The following is a 19,185-nucleotide window of genomic DNA, read 5'->3' as shown; positions in this document are numbered from 1 at the left end:
TCCAAAGCTCTGACCCTAGTTCTTTAATTGGAATACAGTCAATCCTCTATTCATAGATCCCATATTTGGGAATTCATCTATTCACTAAAATATTTGTAATCCCAAAACCAACACTTGTAGCAATTTAGTGGTTATTGGTGGACATGAGCAGAGAGGTGAGAGGTTGAATTGCCTGACATACATAGTCCCAGGCTGAGGTCAAATAAGGCAATGCTATGCTATGTCTTCGTGTTTCAGCTCTTAAACAAGAGTTTGTTTCATGTTCTGTTTAGTACGTGTTTTTTTTGCGTTTTATATTGGTGTGTTATTTTTGTGTTTTATGTTGATTTTGTTACTTTTTTAAAAACTGGGCTATTTAAAATGGCCCTCAAGTGTAGTGTTGAAGTGCTGTCTAGTGTTTATAAGCACAAGAAGATTGTCATTTGCCTTATGGAGAAGATGTGTTTTAGATGGGCTTCATTCAAGCTCGAGTTATAGCAGTGTTGGCCAGGAGTTCAAAGTTAATAAATCAACAATATATATTTAACAATGTCCTTAAACAGAAAAACACATAAGAAAAGTCATGTACTGATTGGTTGATAAAAATAATGTAACCAGAAACTTGTGGGAACCTAGTCTTGTACTTTTCTAGGAGCAATAGTCCAATATTTGCAATTAAGTGTTCATGGTGACTTTATAGAACATAACTACTAGGAATAATGAGGATCAGCTGCATGTGATTTAATAGTGTACAATTCAAACTCTATTTTTTCCTAAAAAAATTAAATGTAACATTTGTCAAATAAAAAGTTATTACACAGAACTGCAGGCTATAGACTTTTCTATGAATGTTGTTAGTTTATATAAAGTTTTTCAGAGGAGGAAAATAATCTCAGATAATTTCACTCTAGGAATCCATATTTGTAGTGTTTTTAGGAATTCCAAGTACTGTTAACACTTCAGAAAAGATATTCCCAACTTCTTAGTTTAAACAAATAAAGGAAAAAAACATATTACAACTTTACAAACATAATTATGTAATGATTTGGAATTTTTTTTTGTAGATAAAATTTAACCTTTTTTTTTAATCTTTTTTTTTAAAGATTTATTTATTTGTTCATGATAGACAGAGAGAGAGAGAGAGAGAGAGAGATAGGCAGAGACACAGGCAGAGCGAGAAGCAGGCTCCATGCTGGGAGCCTGACATGGAACTCAGTCCCGGGTCTCCAGGATCAGGCCCTGGGCCTAAGGCAAGTCCTAAACCGCTGAGCCACCCAGGGATCCCCCTTTTTTAAAATTTTTTTTTAAAATATTTTTATTTTTTTTTAATTTTTTATTTATTTATGATAGTTACAGAGAGAGAGAGAGGCAGAGACACAGGCAGAGGGAGAAGCAGGCTCCATGCACCGGGAGCCCGACGTGGGACTCGATCCCGGGTCTCCAGGATCGCGCCCTGGGCCAAAGGCAGGCGCCAAACCGCTGCGCCACCCAGGGATCCCCCCCTTTTTTAAAATTTTTAAGTAATCTCTATACCCAGTGTGGAGCTCAAACCTCAAGATCAAGAGTCACACACTCTACCAACTGAGCTAGCCAGGAGCCCCTGTTTAATCCTTTTTTAATTCAATTTTTTGGAGACCAATGTCAATCTTGAGATGCAAATAAGTTAAAATTTTTTTTCTAAGGACACCTGGGTAGCTTATGGTTGAGGGTCTGCCTTTGGCTCAGGGTGTGATCCCAGGATCTGGGGATTGAGTCCTGCATTGGGCTCCCTGCAGGGACTCTGCTTCTCCCTCTGCCTGTGTGTCTCTGCCTTTCTCTCTGTGTCTCTCATGAATAAATAAATAAATAAAATCTTAATCTTTTTTTTTGGTAATCAATCATTGTACTAGAACACTAACAATAAAAAAAAAAAATCCTAAAGGATTAGTTTCAATGTGTCTCTCATGAATAAATAAATAAATAAAATCTTAATCTTTTTTTTTGGTAATCAATCATTGTACTAGAACACTAACAATAAAAAAAAAAATCCTAAAGGATTAGTTTCAAAGAAGTTCCAAAGAATGGAGTTAAATACATTAAGAGATCTTACCTCTTGTAAAATTTTTTGTGCATCTTCTTGTGTTTCAAAAGTGACAAAACCATACCTAAATAAATATATTAATTATTTTCTTAGAACATTACATTAGAGTTATATTAAGATTAAATTTCTTTTTCTTTTAAGGATGGGCCACTGTAGGAATAAGCAGTTTTCTCTGGTGTACTAGCATGCAAAATTTAAGAGAATCATTCAGGGCTTAACACTGTCACCTCCTCTCAGAGACACTAAAATTAAAAAAAAAAAAAAAAAACAACTCAAGATATCTTGAAACAGTTTCAGATCTGAGCTATATACAAGGCAGGAAAACATGAAGGATTCATGTTCTACCTACAAATTAGGATGCAATAAATTTTAGTACAGAGCAATAATCACCTTTAAAAATAATAGAAATTTAGCTTAAATAGGAATGAGAGTAAGAAAAAAACTTAAAAATTTCAACACAATGCAATTTTTTATATTGGTAAATGAATGACAGATATATTATTTATTATTAGCACATATAAACTGATAATGCAATTACTAATATTTCTCAAATATAAATCAATTAAAAATATGTACATACCAGATTTCATATCTACTTCTCGTGTATAATTATTACCTTCAGAGTACAATTCATATGATGTTCAAGATACAAATACACTGTGTATGCAACATCCAAAAAGCCAACATAGACAAAAAGATATGAAAGAAATAAAAAGAATATCCCCCACCCCCCACAGCATAATTTCTACTTAGACGATTTAAGGAAACTATAGTAGTGTTAAATATCTTGACTGCTATTTTGATTTTTAATTATTATATAAAAAGTTTACTTTTTTAACAAAGGAATTTCTTATTTTTTCTATTTGCCCAAACATTAAACAAGGGATAAGGAAATATTTTTACGTAATTTTTTTGGTAGAACACATACACCACCCAGTGGAAAAGGCATAAAATACAGTTTACATGTCAATGTGTTTTTCAATGGTTAAAAAATGGAGATTACCAAAATATTGCAAATTCTATTAACCTAATACAAGAGGTACAATCTCACTTCATCCTATTTGTCAGTCTGAGGAAGTATCTCAATTGTTTAAAAATAAACTTTCTGCAGGATCTCATCTCTTCCAAAGTGCTTATCTGACATACTTAAATGTTGTTTCCCACTAGTATAATTTTCTATCCACCTCACTGATCCTTTCTCTTATGTCTATAAATATGTATGTCCTGCCTCTCTCTCAAAAAATCAAACACAATCCTTCACTGATCTCTACTATCTTACCCATTTTCTTTAACTTTGCTGTCAAACTTCTTAAGTGAGTAGACTATGTATTCTCTGAAATTTGGCTTTTGTATATACCAATCCACTGAAACAGCTCTAAGGTCTTTAGTGACTTGTAGACAAATACTACCAATTTATTCTCAATTTTCATTTGAAACCTAATTAGGTATCTGAACCAAAACCTACAGACATTTTTTGTGTCCATTTTTTTTCAAATAAAGCTCTCTCTAGGCTAAAGCAAGCATACAAATCCAAAAGTATTTGATTTCTTTAGCTTCTGATTCCTTAGCTACCCAATATTACTCAACATTAATAGCTTGCTACCTAACACTGAATGGTCCCTCAGCCCATGCAAGAAAAACTTCCTAACAAATTAAGGATTATTATAGTGTTCCCCTCCTCCTTCAAAATACACACACACACATACGAAATGGGAGATCAAACGTAGGAGGAAAAGAAGAGGGCATGAAATTCTCTTTTGAAAAAATGGAATCAAAGTAAGTTATCGTGCAAAACCTAGTAATCCAATAAAAATACAATTGTTAATTCTATGTACTTTCTATAGTGATACTAACCCTTTGGACACTCCAGCTCTGTCATTTACAATCTTCACTTCTTTTACAGACCCATACTGGGAAAAAAATTTTCTTAAATCATTTTCATTTGTCTAATGGCATAAAAGGAAAACACAAAAAATATTTTTAATTGCTAAAAAATGAAACAAGTCTTATGCTTGTTTTGGAGACAGAAAAGATTATAAGCAATAGTAATGTGAATATAAGAATGCCTCAGCATAAAAACAGTACATAAACCACTAAATTATTAAAATCAATGTAAATATATTGCTTTATGCAGTAACTATGTTGTTAAACTATTACAATAAATAAAAAACTTTTCAGTTGAATTACTTTAGAGCCACAAAGAAAGTCCACTAATATTTAAAGAAATTCTTGTTGGTTAGTTTTTAAAAAATAATTTGAATTGGGCATGGCTGTAACTATAGTAAGGGCATATTGCTATTGGTTCTTATGGCTCAGAGAGCCCATGATTGTGGCAGTGGAACTAGGATGTTCCATATATCCTAGTTGAGGCATATATCAGTCCCTCTATTTTAATCAGCAGTCTCCAGGAAGAGTAAGGTCTAAGGAAAGGAATATATTTCCAAAAGTACTTGAACTAAGTTTGTGATACCAATAAAGTGGTTACACGATTTAAAGGTTTTAAGATAGTTTATGTACTCAATATACATTTCAGCTAAATAATGACGTTATGATATTCAAAATAAAAATCTGAGTCATTATTAAACTATAATGTACAAGATATCTACAAAGATGGTTTTAATTGAAATAGTCTCTCAATAGACTCATATCATCTTTTCCTAGAGTATTCACACTAAATTCATTGCTATTTCATTTTCTAGCACATGTATAATTACTTCATGGGGGACTTTAAATGTCTTTAGAAAAAAAATTTCTTTATATACTCAGAAAAAGACATGCCCAATGGCAGGAGGCTATGCCTCCTGAGTTCCACTGTTCCCTTACTACTTACATCATCAGCTATTAGTTGGTAATGTAAAGCTGCTAAACTGACTGTTGACAAATACTAAGTTAATCTCAGAATAACTAAATACCTCTTATTTCAATAAACTTAAAATGGAATCAATGCCAGAATAAGAATTTCTATTAAATATTTAAAAACAAATTAATTCGGGACACCTGAGTGGCTCAGCGGTTGAGCGCCTGCCTTCGGCTCAGGGCGTGATCCTGGAGTCCCAGGATCAAGTCCTGCATCAGGTTCCCTGCATGGAGCCTGTTTTTCTCTCTGCCTATGTTTCTGCCTCTCTCTCTCTCTGTGCCTCTCATGAATAAATAAAATCTTAAAAAATAAAATAAAAACAAATTAATTCAAACTATTCAGTTTTGTAGCTCTACTTCTTAGTTGAAAAGTAAGGAGACAGAAAGGCAAGATGATTAAGTATTATAAGAAGGATGTACAGTAAGCTTCTAAAAAGTTTTAAAGTTTTAAAAAGTTTGACACAGCTTGTTACTACAGTAAACTATTTCCTTGTTGTCATTTGTTTATGGTTTTGGAAAACATCTAAGTATTAGGGAGGGAACCCTAGCAAATACCTGAAATCTGTCACTGCATTTTTAACAATGGCCTCCAAAGTTCATAATGTAGCTGATAGAATTCAGTAACCTAGAATAACCTAGCCATACAAATGTTTTGATTTAATGAGGATTTATTTTAAAAATATACTGTTTGTAATATAAATTCTGAACAAGAATACTAGAATATTTTCCATAGAAACAAAATCTTTTTTAAAATAAACATTTCATTAGAAATCATTTTTATTTTTAGTGAACCAATCACACACTTAAGAACCATTATTCTGACAAATACAGTGAGTGTAACATTTCTCTTGAACAGAAAAAAAGTAATTTCACCCTAATCTTGGAAGACTGATTACAGACAGGGAAATAGTAATAAATTTTGTACCCTAATGGCAAAAGGATATTTTTAAATTAAAAAAGATAACTATCCCTGTAATTTCCAGTACATAAAATGGAAGCTTGGAAATCCTATAGATCCACTTGGAAGTAAGGATATTCTACTTAAAATAGCCATGCAGGCCTTTCCTCTAAGTGTTTACTTCCACCTCTGAAATGGTGCTGCAAAACATCTAACAACAACAAACTAAGCCTCTCTGAAAGAATGAAATGGCTGATTACATAATTAAAATACATTAATGTTAAGATGCTTTATTCTGATAAGGTTACAGGCCTTTTTTTGGTGACCAAATTCTAAATTAGGTGGCAGAAAGCGATCTGTGAAAGATGGAAGTTAAGGAGATCACTCAGTAGGAACCTGAGTAGAGTAGAGTAGAGCTCAGTACCTCACTGAGTAGAGCTGGGATAAACAAACAGGATTTCATAGGACTAAGTTTTGTGTTGTTTTTTTTTTTAATATTGAGTCTTTTTTGAAAATTATAAACATGATTATTTGATCTGTTGGAATACTATGTAATAAAGTATAATTAATGTGGTATGGTGAAGAATATGAAACTATGAGTCAGAATACTGAAGTTCTAGTCTTCACTGTCACTAATAAGCTAGGAGCCTACAGATATGTCAATGAGCCTCAATTTCCTTGTATGTGAAACTGGACAATTACATATGTTCTATTTAACCTACATTGTTATTGAAAAGATTTTTTATAGTAAGACAATGTGAAACGTACTAATAATTATGCAATTAGTAAATATTTTTGTAGTTGTACAAAGTATTTCTGAGAAATAAAATAACTTCTATTGCAAAAAATACACTACGTTGCATGCATAAATAGGTACCTTAAAGTCAATTCCTCCTACAAAGATGCGATTAGGGATCACTGTTCCATATCTTGGGGCACTTGTTGGGTTATTCAAAGGCACAGGTGACACAGGATTAGGGGATGGAGATAATGAATCTGTTTGCGTCTGATTTGATGTTTGCTGTAAAATAAAATTCTTTTAAATTTTTAGCATTGGGTATAAGTTTTGATGCAGGCTGAAAACATGTATCTCTCAAAAAGATGAGTCACTTAGGCAAAATGTGATATTTTAGACTTTAATTTTATTCTAATATGAAAATTATAGTTAGAACTAATAACCCTTTGGAGCAACAAAAATATGGGAAATATAGAATCTATTCCACTACAGAGAAAATCTTAAATATATTATTTAAATATACTTATGTTAATTGTTTATTAAATATATTATTTAAATAGTATAAATACTAAGGACATTAAACTCAAAAAAGAAGTTTGAGAAAGAGAAAAGCAGACTCAGACAGCTGGGAACTGGCTTGGTTCTGGTGTTGTTAGGAGTTGGCCTGGAACTCACAGTAAGATTGTGGTGTTCTCTTGTTAACAGACTCGAGGCAAAGTTACTCTGTGATTGTGATGGATCACAATAAAAACAAGATCACTCCATGGTCATGGCTGAACCCTGCATTGTCCAAACCACAAGCATGACTAAACACCCCTCTATCCTGGCTGATATATGTTACTACTCCTTCTTTATCAATCACAGGTTTGGCCTCAATCTATTTTTCTTACCTTCTAAATAAGAATTAACAGACCCAATCCTAGAATTACTCCCACTTTCTGACGATATGAATCTCAGAGTAAAGCCCTTCTTCCCTAAATGCTAAGAAGAGCTTAATACAAGCCTAAATCCCATAGTGAGTTCTTTTCTAACACCCTCTTATGGAGAGGCTCCAGGGTATAGCTCTTCCTTGTGGCAACAATTCAATAGACTCAACTTTACTTAACTACAGGTATGCTCCTGGTAGTCTTTGGTCAAGGGCACTGACAAATTAATACATTCTGACATTCAAGTTCACCATTATCTAGCTCTAAAGTCAAAGTTTTAAATGCACTTGTCAATTTGAACTGACTTCGTAAAAAAAGAAATGTATATACCTGTAACTCATAGGTATAAATCTGTATACCAAAGAACTGAGCTCAGTACATATATGTTCACAATTCTAAGTTGGGGGCCTAATTTAGATTTTAATAAATATATATTAACATATAAGCCTTTGTACAATGGCAAGATGGTAGACTCATAACATATATCTGAAAAAAACAAGACTTGAGAATAGAATTTTGAAGAGAAACCAATTAAAGCGCTTGCTAATTACTTTCCTTCTGGGCACACTTAAAAAAGACTTCTGAGACAGTCTAATATACTAAATGAGTGCTTCAAAAAGCTTGAAGTCCATAATTTCAATTCTCTGAGAAACAAATACATGAAAATGAATCTCTAACTTAGATAATGGACTTCTTTTTCATATTTGCTCTCCTCTCTCACTTCATTGGCCAATAAAAAAAAACCCTAATCCCCAAATTAGCCTCTGTAAGATATACAGAGAAACGACTGAGCCAGTAGTGACTACGGGGCTGTACGCTGAACTTTACTGGGCTCTATCCTGCATCTAGTATTAAGGGGGGACAAACAACACATATTCCCTAATAAGGGAGTTCATAAAAACACCTATTAAGCCACAGAAAAGTTATTACATTTAATAATTGCTATGCTGCAGTTTCCAACTAAAGAAACTGGGAATCCAATCTTAACAGCATCCTCTCTAGGCATTTGGAGGTTATTTGTAACTTCAGTCACAAATAGTGACTCTGTGGTGCAGAGAATGGATAATTTGATGCTTACGTTTATTTTTCAAGTGGGATTTGCATTGCTAGATGTAATAGTACAGCTCTAGTAGTTGTACTTGTCCGTTTAGAGAGTGTAGAAATTATGTATTTGCAAAATTAAAAAAATCAGCCTCTATGAAATTTTCCTCTTAAAAACAAAACAAGTTCAACAGATGAACTTGTTTGTCCTCCAATTTGTTTAAATAAAAGTTAATTCCATTATGATAGATGACATGAACAGAAATGAACAGAGTGCTTTATTTCCAATCTTGAGAAACTAGTTCAATGATACCGAGAAAGGAAAAACATCAACTTTTGTTTTTCAACCCATTCACTTCATTTTCCAGTTTCTAAGGCTCCTGCTGTACTGTGGGTTCCAACTGCCTTATTTTTCTCCTTACCACCTATCACTTTCCAATATGCTATATTATTTACTTGTGTTTATACTGTCTATCCCCTTCCACTACAGTCCAACGTTTTACACGGGAAGGGATTTTTTGCCTGCGGTGTTCCCTGCGCATCTGAAGTAGAGCCTTCTTAGCAGGTGTTCAAGAAATATTCGTTGAACACGTGGATAAATGGATGAATCATTTACTCCTGCTCATATCACAACCATTAGGCTTAAGAAAACGATATGAAAACAGCCTAGGACGTGTTTCAAGGTTAGCAGTGACAAGGCTCAAGCAGAAGCAACATCTTAATTCCTTAGAGAAGCTGAGCGATGAAAAGCGCATAGTGAAATAAGTCAATCGGAGAAGGACAAACATTATATGGTCTCATTCATTTGGGGAATATAAAAAATAGTGAAAGGGAATAAAGGGGAAAGGAGAAAGAATGAGTGGGAAATATCAGAAAGTGAGACAGACCATGAGAGACTCCTAACTCTGGGAAACAAACAAGGGGTGATGGAAGGGGAGGTGGGCGTGGAGTGGGGGTGACTGGGTGACGGGCACTGAGGGGGGCACTTGACGGGATGAGCCCTGGGTGTTATTCTGTATGTTGGCAAATTGAGCTCCAATAAAAAACAAATTAAAAAAAAATAAAGAAAGAAAAGCGCTTAGGTAGGTGCTGTTATTTGGTCAGGAATGGGTAGGAAGTCTAGCGAAACTCCCAGCACCAGTTTATTAACAATTTCCTCTCGGGGCGCCCGGGTGGCTCAGGGGTTGAGCGTCTGCCTTTGGCTCAGGTCGTGACACCCTGGGGCCCCGGGATCGAGTCCCCCATCGGGCTTTCCGCAGGGAGCCTGCTTCTCCCTCGGCCTGTGTCTCTCATGAATAATAATAATTAGTAATAATAATAATAATTATTATTATTCCTGTGAGGCGATGTGCCCTCACGGACTTCTTCCCCTGAGGGTGAACCTCGCAGCCCGTCGTCCACTGTGCCGACGAGGACGACAGGAAGAGGGCAGGCTAACCGTCGCGGTCACGGCCTCGGCGCTCCTTCCCCTCCGAGGCCAGCAGGCTGAGGCGCTGGGGCATACGGCCGCGGCGACAACTTCCTCGGGCTCTCTGGGGTCATCGTGGGCTTGGGCACCGACGCGAGGGTCCCCCCCCTCCCCACCAAAGTGCGGGAGGGAAAAGAAGGCCAGCCAGCGAGAAATTTTGCCCCGCAATCCCGCCAGCAGCGGTGGCGGGAACCCTCAACGGCACCGACCCGACGTCGGCCTCGAGCGCCGGCAGCGCCCCCGGCCCGCACGTGGCGCGCGCTGATTGGCTGCCAGCGGGGCGCGGGGCGGGGCTCCGTGGCGCCTGCGCGCGCCAACCCCCCCCCCCCCCCCCCCCCCCCCGCCCCAGCGCCTCGGCTCCTCAGGCCTCGGCCGGCGCCCGCTCCTACCCCGCCGGGCCCTGAGGGTCCCCGGGCCGTCGCGGGCCACGGTGCCCCCCTTCCCCCGGGCCTCTCAGGCCTTCCGGTCCCCACCGGCCCGTCGGGGAGGCGCGGCGTCGGCCGCCCTGACGACCCCTCGCGGTCGGCGGCGGGGCGGAGTCCGGCGGAGCGAGCGTCGAGGACGCCGCGGAGCCCGGTTTCGGCGGGAAAGCTGTTTCTCCGGCGCAGCCCGGCCTGGCGCACCGGCCGCGCCCCCCGCCGCCTCCCGAGGCCCCCGGGCCGCGCGGTCCCGCCTCCCCGACGCCGCGCACGGCCGGCCGGGCCTGCAGGCGGCGTGCGCTCCGGGTGGCCGACGGGGCGTCCGGGCCGCGTTCCTCGTCGACACACCCGCGGGCGCTCGGCCGCGCCGCCCGGCCCCTCGGGAAGGGCGTCCACGCCGCCGCTGCCCCTGCGGCCCGGGGGCGGGGGCGCGGGCGGGGGCGCGGGCCGCCGTACTCACCGCTCCGCGCTCGGTCTCCATCTTCCTCCGCGCGCTTCAAAGCCGCGGCAGAGGCCCGGGGACCCGAAGTTTGAAAGCGTCTTCACACCGAGGAAGCAGCCCCGCGCTTCCCGACGGACGCTCCCCCTGGCGGCGACGGCGGCCGCGGCAGCTGCAGGGGCGCAGGCTCGGACCCGGGGCCTGAACCCGCCACCCGGGGGGGTGGGGAGGGGCAGGCGACGTCGCCGCGGGCGGCGGGGCGGCGGGGCGGCGGGGCGGCGGGGCGGGCGGGCGCCGCAGGCCGGGGAGCGGCGCGGGCGGGCGGCTTCGGCCGCGGCCCGGGGTCGCCGAGCGGGGCCGTCGGGGGGGCGGGCGTGTGGGGTGCGGACGAGGGCTTGGCCCTGCCTTCGGGCGGCCGCGCAGGGCACCATGCGCCGCCCGCCTGGCCGTGCTCTCCGCGGCGGGGCAGAGCGGGCTGTGGCCGGGCGCCTGCGAGAGGCGGACGTGCCCTCGGGCTTTGCTGAGGAGCAGGAGGCCGGCGGGGGGCGGGCGCCCGGAGACGAGGGCGGCTTCCACAGCCCGGCCCCGACCCCTCGGCCCGGCGCGCCGCCCGCGGGGACTCCGCGCTGCACCTGCTGTCGCCGTCAGTCATCGCGGGCGGGCGGGGCGGCGGGCGGCCTGGCGGGGCCCCGGGCGGTGAGCGGTGACGGGGAGAGCGCCCCGGGGAGGACCTGGACGGCCGCGGAGACGCACTGACCTGGCGGACCGCGCGTCCTGGCGGGGGCTGGTCCGCGCCCGAGCCCGCTGCTCGGCCGCCGCCGCGTGGGCAGCGCAGGCCCCGACGCCTCACGGGGTCGCCCTGGCCGCAGTTCCGGGGCTTAGCCGTTCGGACACGTTCTCCTTAAAAAGCAGCAGCAACTGTCGGGACTTCTGTCCTCTCAGAGCACTTGGACGGCGGCTGATTTTACTTCAGAGATGAGGACTTAAGACGATGCAGTGTCTTTTAATCTTCTCAGAGATGAGATCTTTATATCATTTACCAAAAGTAAAAATAGGAAATGTAATTTTTATTTTTCTTTCTTTTTTTGGGGGGGGGAGGGCACGGTTCAGCTAAAGCCCCCTAAAAGTCCTTATACATTTGTACGTGCACTTTAAGCTCACTTCCGGCTTTGGTTTCTGTGAAAACAATACAGACCTAATGAGATCAATACATTCCAGAGCGGAATGGTTTCACCGTTCGGTAACATTAGAACTGAACTTAGAGTGGTTTGTGTTTTGTTGTGGTTTTTTTTTTTTTTTTTTGGTACTAGTAAGGGTGGATTTGAATAGCTATTACCATCTTCTCTTTTGTTCAAGTCTTTTTTGACTGCAAACCTTTATTTTTAAAGACTGTCTTCACCATCGTAGGTGTTCAGCCTGTGACACACAAATTGATCAACCTGATTTAGGGAACATTGACTATATTTCAAGACCCATAATGGTAATTCTCTGTTCAGCTTTTAACTCTTTTAATTGCTTTTTTTTTTTTTTTTAAAGATTTTACTTATTCATGAGAGACACAGAGAGAGTCAGAGACACAGGCAGAGGGAGAAGCAGGCTCCATGCAGGGAGCCCGAAGGGGGACTTGATTCCAAGTCTCCAGGATCAGGCCCTAGACTAAAGGGAGGCGCTAAACCACTGAGCCACCCGGGCTGCCCAACTCTTTTAATTCTTAAAGCAAAAAGCATTTTTGGTTTTAAAACTTGGTTTAAAACACATGAAAGTATACGAGTCAACTTCTAGACATTTGTAGTGTTCCTATTATGTGTAGTACCTAATGCTGTATGTTATGGGAGGTAAAGAAGATGAACAAGATCAAATCCTCATCTTGAGTTTTTTTTTGTTTTCCAACCTAGAAGGGGAGAAAGGACTAATGGCTCAAAATAATTACAGCTAGCTATAATTCGTAAGACACAAGCAGAATAGGTTTAATGATATATGAACTGTGATCAAAGATCTGTAGGAGCACAGAGGACAGCATCGTGGAGTACAACGTCCAGGGCTGGGTAAGGGCACCACCAGGCTGAAATTCTGATCTGGATGGGAAGGTGAGAGGAAAGATATTGAGCCCTTCTCATCTACCCAGGCGCTAGACTAGGCACAGTCTTTTTTAGTCTCCTTAGTTACCATTCTTTCTCTCCGAAAGTCTGAGCCTTAGAGAGGTAAGAGGGACTCGTGTAGTTCCATTGCTAGTAACTGGGAGATGCAGTTTTCAAAACCTTATTCTATTGGGCTCCATTGCCCTGGCATGTGCCTTCTGCCATGTTATTTATACTGTGGTAATAATGACTTACGAGTTTTATTCTAGGGCAGCCCAGGTGGCTCAGCAGGTTAGCGCCGCCCTCTGCCCAGGGCGTGATCCTGGAAACCTGAGATCAAGTCCCACGTTGGGCTCCCTGCATGGAGCCTGCTTCTTCCTCTGCCTGTGTCTCTGCCCCCCCCCCCCCCCCCCGTCTCTCATGAATAAATAAATACAATATTTTTTTTTAAAGAAAAACCATTTGCAAAAAAAAAAGTTTTATTCTAGAGACCTTTGCAAATAGATGACCACTGATGGCTATTGAGTCACGAAGTTAAATAATCAGAGCCAAATTTTAGGAAGATGTCCTCAGACCAGAGAACAGTTTTTAAAAGACAGGAAACAGAAAACTGAATTAGGAGCATACTGCTCTAGTGAAAAATAACAGAGGACCTAAACAGAAGTGGCAGCTGTAAGAATAAAATACTGGGAAAGGGTTAAGGAGAAACCAGAGAACTGAGACTCTTGGACATAGTGATGACGGGGAGGGATTGGCGAGGATGGTTTTAGAAGTCTCAAGTTTCAAATCCTGGAGATGTCATTGACAAAGATAAATATAAAAGTGCAACACATAACAAATTGCAAACCTAATATCCCGTTTGTTTATATTTTGTGCTGGTATCCCAACGTCTCTCATCTTTTTCCTTCACAAGTCTGTTAAGAGCATAGTTCTTGTTTCAGGGATTTACGGAACCCTGCCCTCCTTCTTGCTTGCGTTCCCTTACTGGCAGTTCTTCCATTGCTGCCCCTTGAGTTTTCCAGCCACAGATTCTAACTCCTGATATCTATTTTAGGCAGTCCTTTTCTCAATAATCCTTTGGATGTGTTCTCTAGATAACCATTTGTGGGCCTCCTGTGAACCAGGCTTTACTTTAAGGGAGTGGATATGGCAGTGATTAAGACCTGGTTCTTGCTCTCCAGTAACCTGTGGTCTAGTGCAAGAAGGAGCTAAGTAAATAGAAAGTTTATACGCTCAATGTGCTAAGTGTAGCAGTAGAAGAGTTGCCAGGTGCAGAGACAGCTCGGATCAGGGAGTGACTTGGTAGATAAAGCAACAAGAAAAGACATGTTTAAAAGATGCCTCTGTTCCCATTTTATTTCTCTTGTGTCTATGTCTATTAACGTATTGTATTTTGGAGGATGATCAGATGCTTTCTTTTTCTCTATGATGGTTGGATATTTGAAATAGAAGAGGTGAGGGATTAGACTTTTAAAAATCTGTCTTAAGGAAGCAGAGTCCAGTTTAGATCTCCGTTTCCTTTACAGAATGTAATACATTTAGAGAGGATGTTACAGAGATGGTCTAGACTGGAACCATAACTGATTTATTAGAAAATTCATTATAAAATTGTTTTACTTGGTTATGCTGTTTATTCTGAGCAACTACTTAGATGCAGGAGTATGCAATATAGAACCAACTATGCAGCATAAAGTAGGACCTCAGTAAATGTTTATAGAATAGAGACTAAATGAACAGGCAACTCTCACCCCACCCTTCATTTTATCCCCATCCCTTACCATTTTGCTCTTACTTCTGGAATAAGAATGAAAAACAGTCATCATCAGAGAATCTTTTTCTTGATTCACTCACACAAATATGGTTTAATAATTATACATGTTTTCAGTTGCTTTTCAGGGGAAGACCTTTTGTTTGGAACATCCCACCTGCAAAGTCCTTTGAACATTCTCAGATATTGCCTTAAGAGCAAACAGTAGCACCATATATATACAAAAATAAGATGTGCAGCAAGACTTCAAGAGTGATTGCTTAGAATATATTGTCCACTTGTGGACTCGGTCCTGCAGTGTTTGCCTTGGCTTGCCCCTTTATTTTACCCTTACCTGCTGTTACCTTCAAACTACCAACGGCTGTTTTTGTTTTTTTGTTTTTTAAGATTTATTTGAGAGGGAGAGAGGGGGAGCATGGGCAAGGGGAGGAGCAAACAGAGAAGCAGGCTCCCTGCTGAGCAGGGAGCCCAACACAGGGCTCCATCTCAGGACCAAGGGATCATGACTTGAGCTGAAGGCAGACACTTAACCAGCTAAGCCACCCAGGTACTCACCCCCGACTTTTTAAAGATGTTTTAATTGATGTACTGCTGTTTGTTTTTTTTTTTTTTAGCTTCTTTCCATTCTTACTCATTTTTAGATGTTATCTTTCTGGGAGGAAAACGTTTTCTTTGACCTTCTTAGAGTTCCTGGCTGGGTCTGAAAATTAAACTGGCAAAGAGAGGGATCCCTGGGTGGCGCAGCGGTTTGGCGCCTGCCTTTGGCCCAGGGCGCGATCCTGGAGACCCGGGATCGAATCCCACGTCGGGCTCCCGGTGCATGGAGCCTGCTTCTCCCTCTGCCTATGTCTCTACCTCTCTCTCTCTCTCTCTCTCACTGTGTGCCTATCATGAATTAAAAGAAAATAAAAATAAATAAACTGGCAAAGAGAGAAAAGCATACAAATTTTACTGTATTTTTACATGTACATGAGGACCTTACTAAGGAAATGAAGACCTAAGAACTGACCAGAGCAGGAAGCTTTTATACCTTTTAGACAAAGAAACAATACATTTATGAGTAATTGCTAAGATGAAGGACTTTAAGCTAGAGATAGTAAATGGTAAAGAAGTAACTAGGAAGATAAGGGTTAATTTAACAAAAGGTAAGTTTGCAGATTCCTTTGGTGCCCTGTCTTGGGGCTGGTAAGAGTCTGTATCCAGTAAAAGAATTTATTTCCTGCCTTTAGGCACAAAAGGGGGAACTTTTTCTGTATTCACTGCTTCTTAATTGTCTTCAACTGAAAATCATTAGTATGTCAAAGAGGCATATTTTGGGGTGACATATCCTGGTTTCCTTCAGATGCATGAGGTATTTTTGGGTACTATCATGACACCTTTTAATTCATTTTTCTCCCACCCATAGGCATCTTGGCAATGCTTCATGTTCTTAGTGCCCTCCTATCTATGATGTTTTAAACATCTTTGTGTAAATATTCTTTTAATTGTCACTTGTCCACTCCTCCAGCAACTATGTTGTTTTTGAGTAGTGGGCAATTATTGCCTTGGTACACTCTGATCTTTTGAATCTAAGAAAGGCTGCATGTAGTGTTACATGGATTACTCAATACATAAGGGTGTAGGGCCAAAGGAGCTAGCTGGGATGTAATCCAGCCCTTGCTGCTCCACTCATAGAACCATGTAGCCACAGGCCCCTCCATTCAAAGGGAGTGCTTTTTTTCTAATTCATAGAAAGATGCCGAATGGGCCAGTAGCAGCCCTGCCTAAACATAGCTCCTGTACTGTAAGATGGTGTCAAGAAACCCTGGTTTATATTCATCATGTTTTACTATCATATTCTCAGATATCACTAACTGCTTGACATTTGGAAAAATATTCACCTTGGTGAATTTTGGAAGTGGGTACCTTGGGAAACAGACTCTGAGATTTGCATGCAGAAATTTTGGGGAATCTGAGCTTGGGAAGAGTACCTGAGAAGAGTGAGGGAAGCAAGACTGGGCAGAAGAAATTGAATTGTGATTTTTGCAACAGAGTCTCAAAGTCTAGGATGACCTTCAGAGTTGTCCCTAGAGACCAGGGTCCCTTCCCCCAGCCATACCTGCTCCTTCCCCCATACTTTCTATCCTCATCCACCTATCTATAGACTTTGGGTGCAGGCTGCTCCCAGACAGGAGTCTGGACTTCGGACAAGATGACTCTCTTTGGTTGAGGCCAATTTCTGGAGAGGAACTTAGCTGAGAACAGCCCACACTCCCAGCATCTGGTGAAACAATGGCTTGGTCTTGAAAGGGGAATTGGGCCAACCACAGCATCTACAAAAGTGAGTTCATAACCATCAAATGACTTTTTCTCTACAATAGGATTAATTATTGAATTCAAATTAATTGAATTTAGTTTGCTTTTGATTGAAGGAAAACATGACAAAAACAGAACAACTCCAGGAAAAATTCAAACTTGTTTTTTTTTCTTAAAGAAGGCATCTCAGATTGCAGGAAGGGTGATCTCAGGAGCACAGATCTGGTAACTAAGATTGTGACACTAAAAGTTTAGGTTGCATGTTGTGTTTAATGATTGCAGGCTAGAGAACAACTTTCTTTTTTTCTTTTTTAAAGATTTTATTTATTTATTCATGAGACACACACACGCACAGAGAGAGAGGCAGAGACATAGGCAGAGGGAGAAGCAGGCTCCATGCAGGGAGCCCGATGGGGGAGTTGATCCCAGGTCTCCAGGATCAGGCCCTGGGCTGAAGGCGGTGCTAAACCACTGAGCCACCTGGGCTGCCCAGAAAACAAATTTCTATGAGTTTGCCCTCTTTTGGTGCTATGCTCAAGAAAATATGCATATTGGTCATTATGGAGGAAATATAATTAAAATGCAAAATCTTTTCCCAACTCAGGAAACCTCTCCATGAGGGTAATAAAGACAGAAACCAGTTTCATCATTGAATAAGCATGGACTCTGTGGTGCACGTCACAGGCATTCCACTAAAATATTGCAAAGACAAAGAAAGGAGTCTCACCCACTTATATTGCCAAGTAGACACAACCTGTTACATCACACATAGATTAGTTCATTCTAATCTCACCTGGTGATTGTGGAGTCACCATCTTATTGGCTTTATAGAGAGGAAAAATAAATCTCATATCTTTATAAAAGGAGGTCGTTTTTCAAACTGGAGTAAGGCAAACATCAAAGTTAGGCTCTTCTTACTGAAACCAGGAAATAGGGGAACTATCTCCCTTGACGCTTTCATTTCAAAAAATGATTTTTTCCCCAAAATTTTATTTAAATTGTTAGTTAACATATAGTATAATATTCAGGAGTAGAATTTAGTGGTTCATCACTTACATATAACACCAAGTGCTCATCATAACAAGTGCCCTCCTTAACACCCATCACCCATTTAGCCCATCCCCTGCCCACCTCCCTCCATCAATCCTATTTGTTCACTATCATTAAGAGTCTCTTATGGTTTGCTTCCCCCTCTCTCTCTCTTTTTTTCCCTTCCCATATGTTCATCTGTTTTGTTTCCTAAATTCCACATAGGAGTGAAATCATACGGTATTTGTCTTTCTCTGACTTATTTTGCTTAGCATAATACAGTCTAGCTCCATCCATGTGGTTGCAAATGGCAAGATTTCATTCATTTTTTTAAGGTTTTATTTATTTGACAGAGCAGAGCAGGGGGGAGGGACAGAGAGAGAGGGAGAAGCAGACTCCCCACTAAGCAGCGAACCCAACTTGAGGCTCCATTCCAGGACCCTGGGATCATGACCTGAGTGGGAGACAGAAGCTTAACTGGCTGAGCCACTCAGGCACCCCAGTTTCATTCTTAAGATGGTCAAGTAATATTCCATTCCATTCCAAGTAATATTGGGCACTTGGGCTCTTTCCATAGTTTGTCTATTGTTTTGTTTGTTTTTATTTATTTATTTTAAAGATTTTATTTATTCATGAGAGACAGAGAGAGAGAGAGAGGGAGAGACACAGGCAGAGGAAGATGAAGGCTCCCTGCGGGGAGCCCGACATGGGACTCGATCCTGGGACCCTGGGATCACGCCCTGAGCCCAAGGCAGATGCTCAACCACTGAGCCACCCAGGCGTCCCTGTTTGTTTGTTTTTAAAGTAGGTTCCATACCCAGTGTGGAGCCCAATATGGAGCTTGAACTCATGACCTTGAGATTGAGACCTGAGCTGAGATCAAGAGTTAGACTTAAAAAAATTTTTTTTTAATTTATTTGAGAGAGAGAGTGTGTGCACAAGCACATGAGAACATAGGAGCAAGGAGTGGGCTACAGGGAGGGGGAGAATCTCAAGCCAACTCCAAGCACAGCATGGAGCCTAACCTAGGTCATGATCTCACAACCCTGAGCTGAAATCAATTCTTAGGCACTTAGCCTACTGAACCACCTAGCTGTTCCTGGTTTGGCTGTTGTTGATAATGTTGCTATAAACATCAGAGTGCATGTACCCCTTCAAATCTGTATATTTGTA

At 41.4% G+C, this 19,185-nt stretch overlaps 2 protein-coding genes across 9 annotated transcripts in view; one reads left to right on the top strand and one right to left on the bottom strand.

Moving 5' to 3' along the window:
* BOLL (boule RNA binding protein) overlaps nt 1-11,012 on the bottom strand; it is a 60,786-nt gene extending 49,774 nt beyond the window's left edge. For 3 of the 6 annotated variants that reach the window (XR_013373240.1, XM_077885657.1, XM_077885658.1), the window contains exons 1-4: nt 10,864-11,012; nt 6,691-6,834; nt 3,914-4,005; nt 2,069-2,123 (exon numbers count right to left, since the gene is read on the bottom strand). Coding sequence is in view for 3 of the 6 variants with exons in the window: in XM_077885657.1 (XP_077741783.1) it covers nt 2,069-2,123; nt 3,914-4,005; nt 6,691-6,834; nt 10,864-10,884 (312 nt within the window). In the remaining 3 variants the exon portion in view is untranslated. The remainder of the gene's footprint in view (nt 1-2,068; nt 2,124-3,913; nt 4,006-6,690; nt 6,835-10,863) is intronic. The other 3 variants (XR_013373241.1, XR_013373242.1, XM_077885659.1) reach the window with 1 other exon arrangement.
* Nucleotides 11,013-11,233: 221 nt separating this feature from the next.
* Nucleotides 11,234-19,185, top strand: part of LOC144306224 (uncharacterized) — a 53,194-nt gene continuing 45,242 nt past the window's right edge. For 2 of the 3 annotated variants that reach the window (XM_077885665.1, XM_077885664.1), the window contains exons 1-4: nt 11,234-11,902; nt 12,231-12,322; nt 14,806-15,235; nt 16,832-17,008. In XM_077885665.1, the coding sequence (XP_077741791.1) occupies nt 11,272-11,598 (327 nt within the window). In that variant the 5' untranslated portion in view covers nt 11,234-11,271 and the 3' untranslated portion in view covers nt 11,599-11,902; nt 12,231-12,322; nt 14,806-15,235; nt 16,832-17,008. Of the gene's footprint in view, nt 11,903-12,230; nt 12,323-14,805; nt 15,236-15,329; nt 15,717-16,831; nt 17,009-19,185 lie in introns of those variants that run through there. The other variant, XM_077885666.1, reaches the window with a different exon arrangement.

This window comes from Canis aureus, chromosome 36 (genome assembly GCF_053574225.1).
Source record: "Canis aureus isolate CA01 chromosome 36, VMU_Caureus_v.1.0, whole genome shotgun sequence".
NCBI lineage: Eukaryota > Metazoa > Chordata > Mammalia > Carnivora > Canidae > Canis > Canis aureus.
Note: the sequence above shows the minus strand (reverse complement) of the source record. Positions and strands in the feature narration are given on the sequence as shown.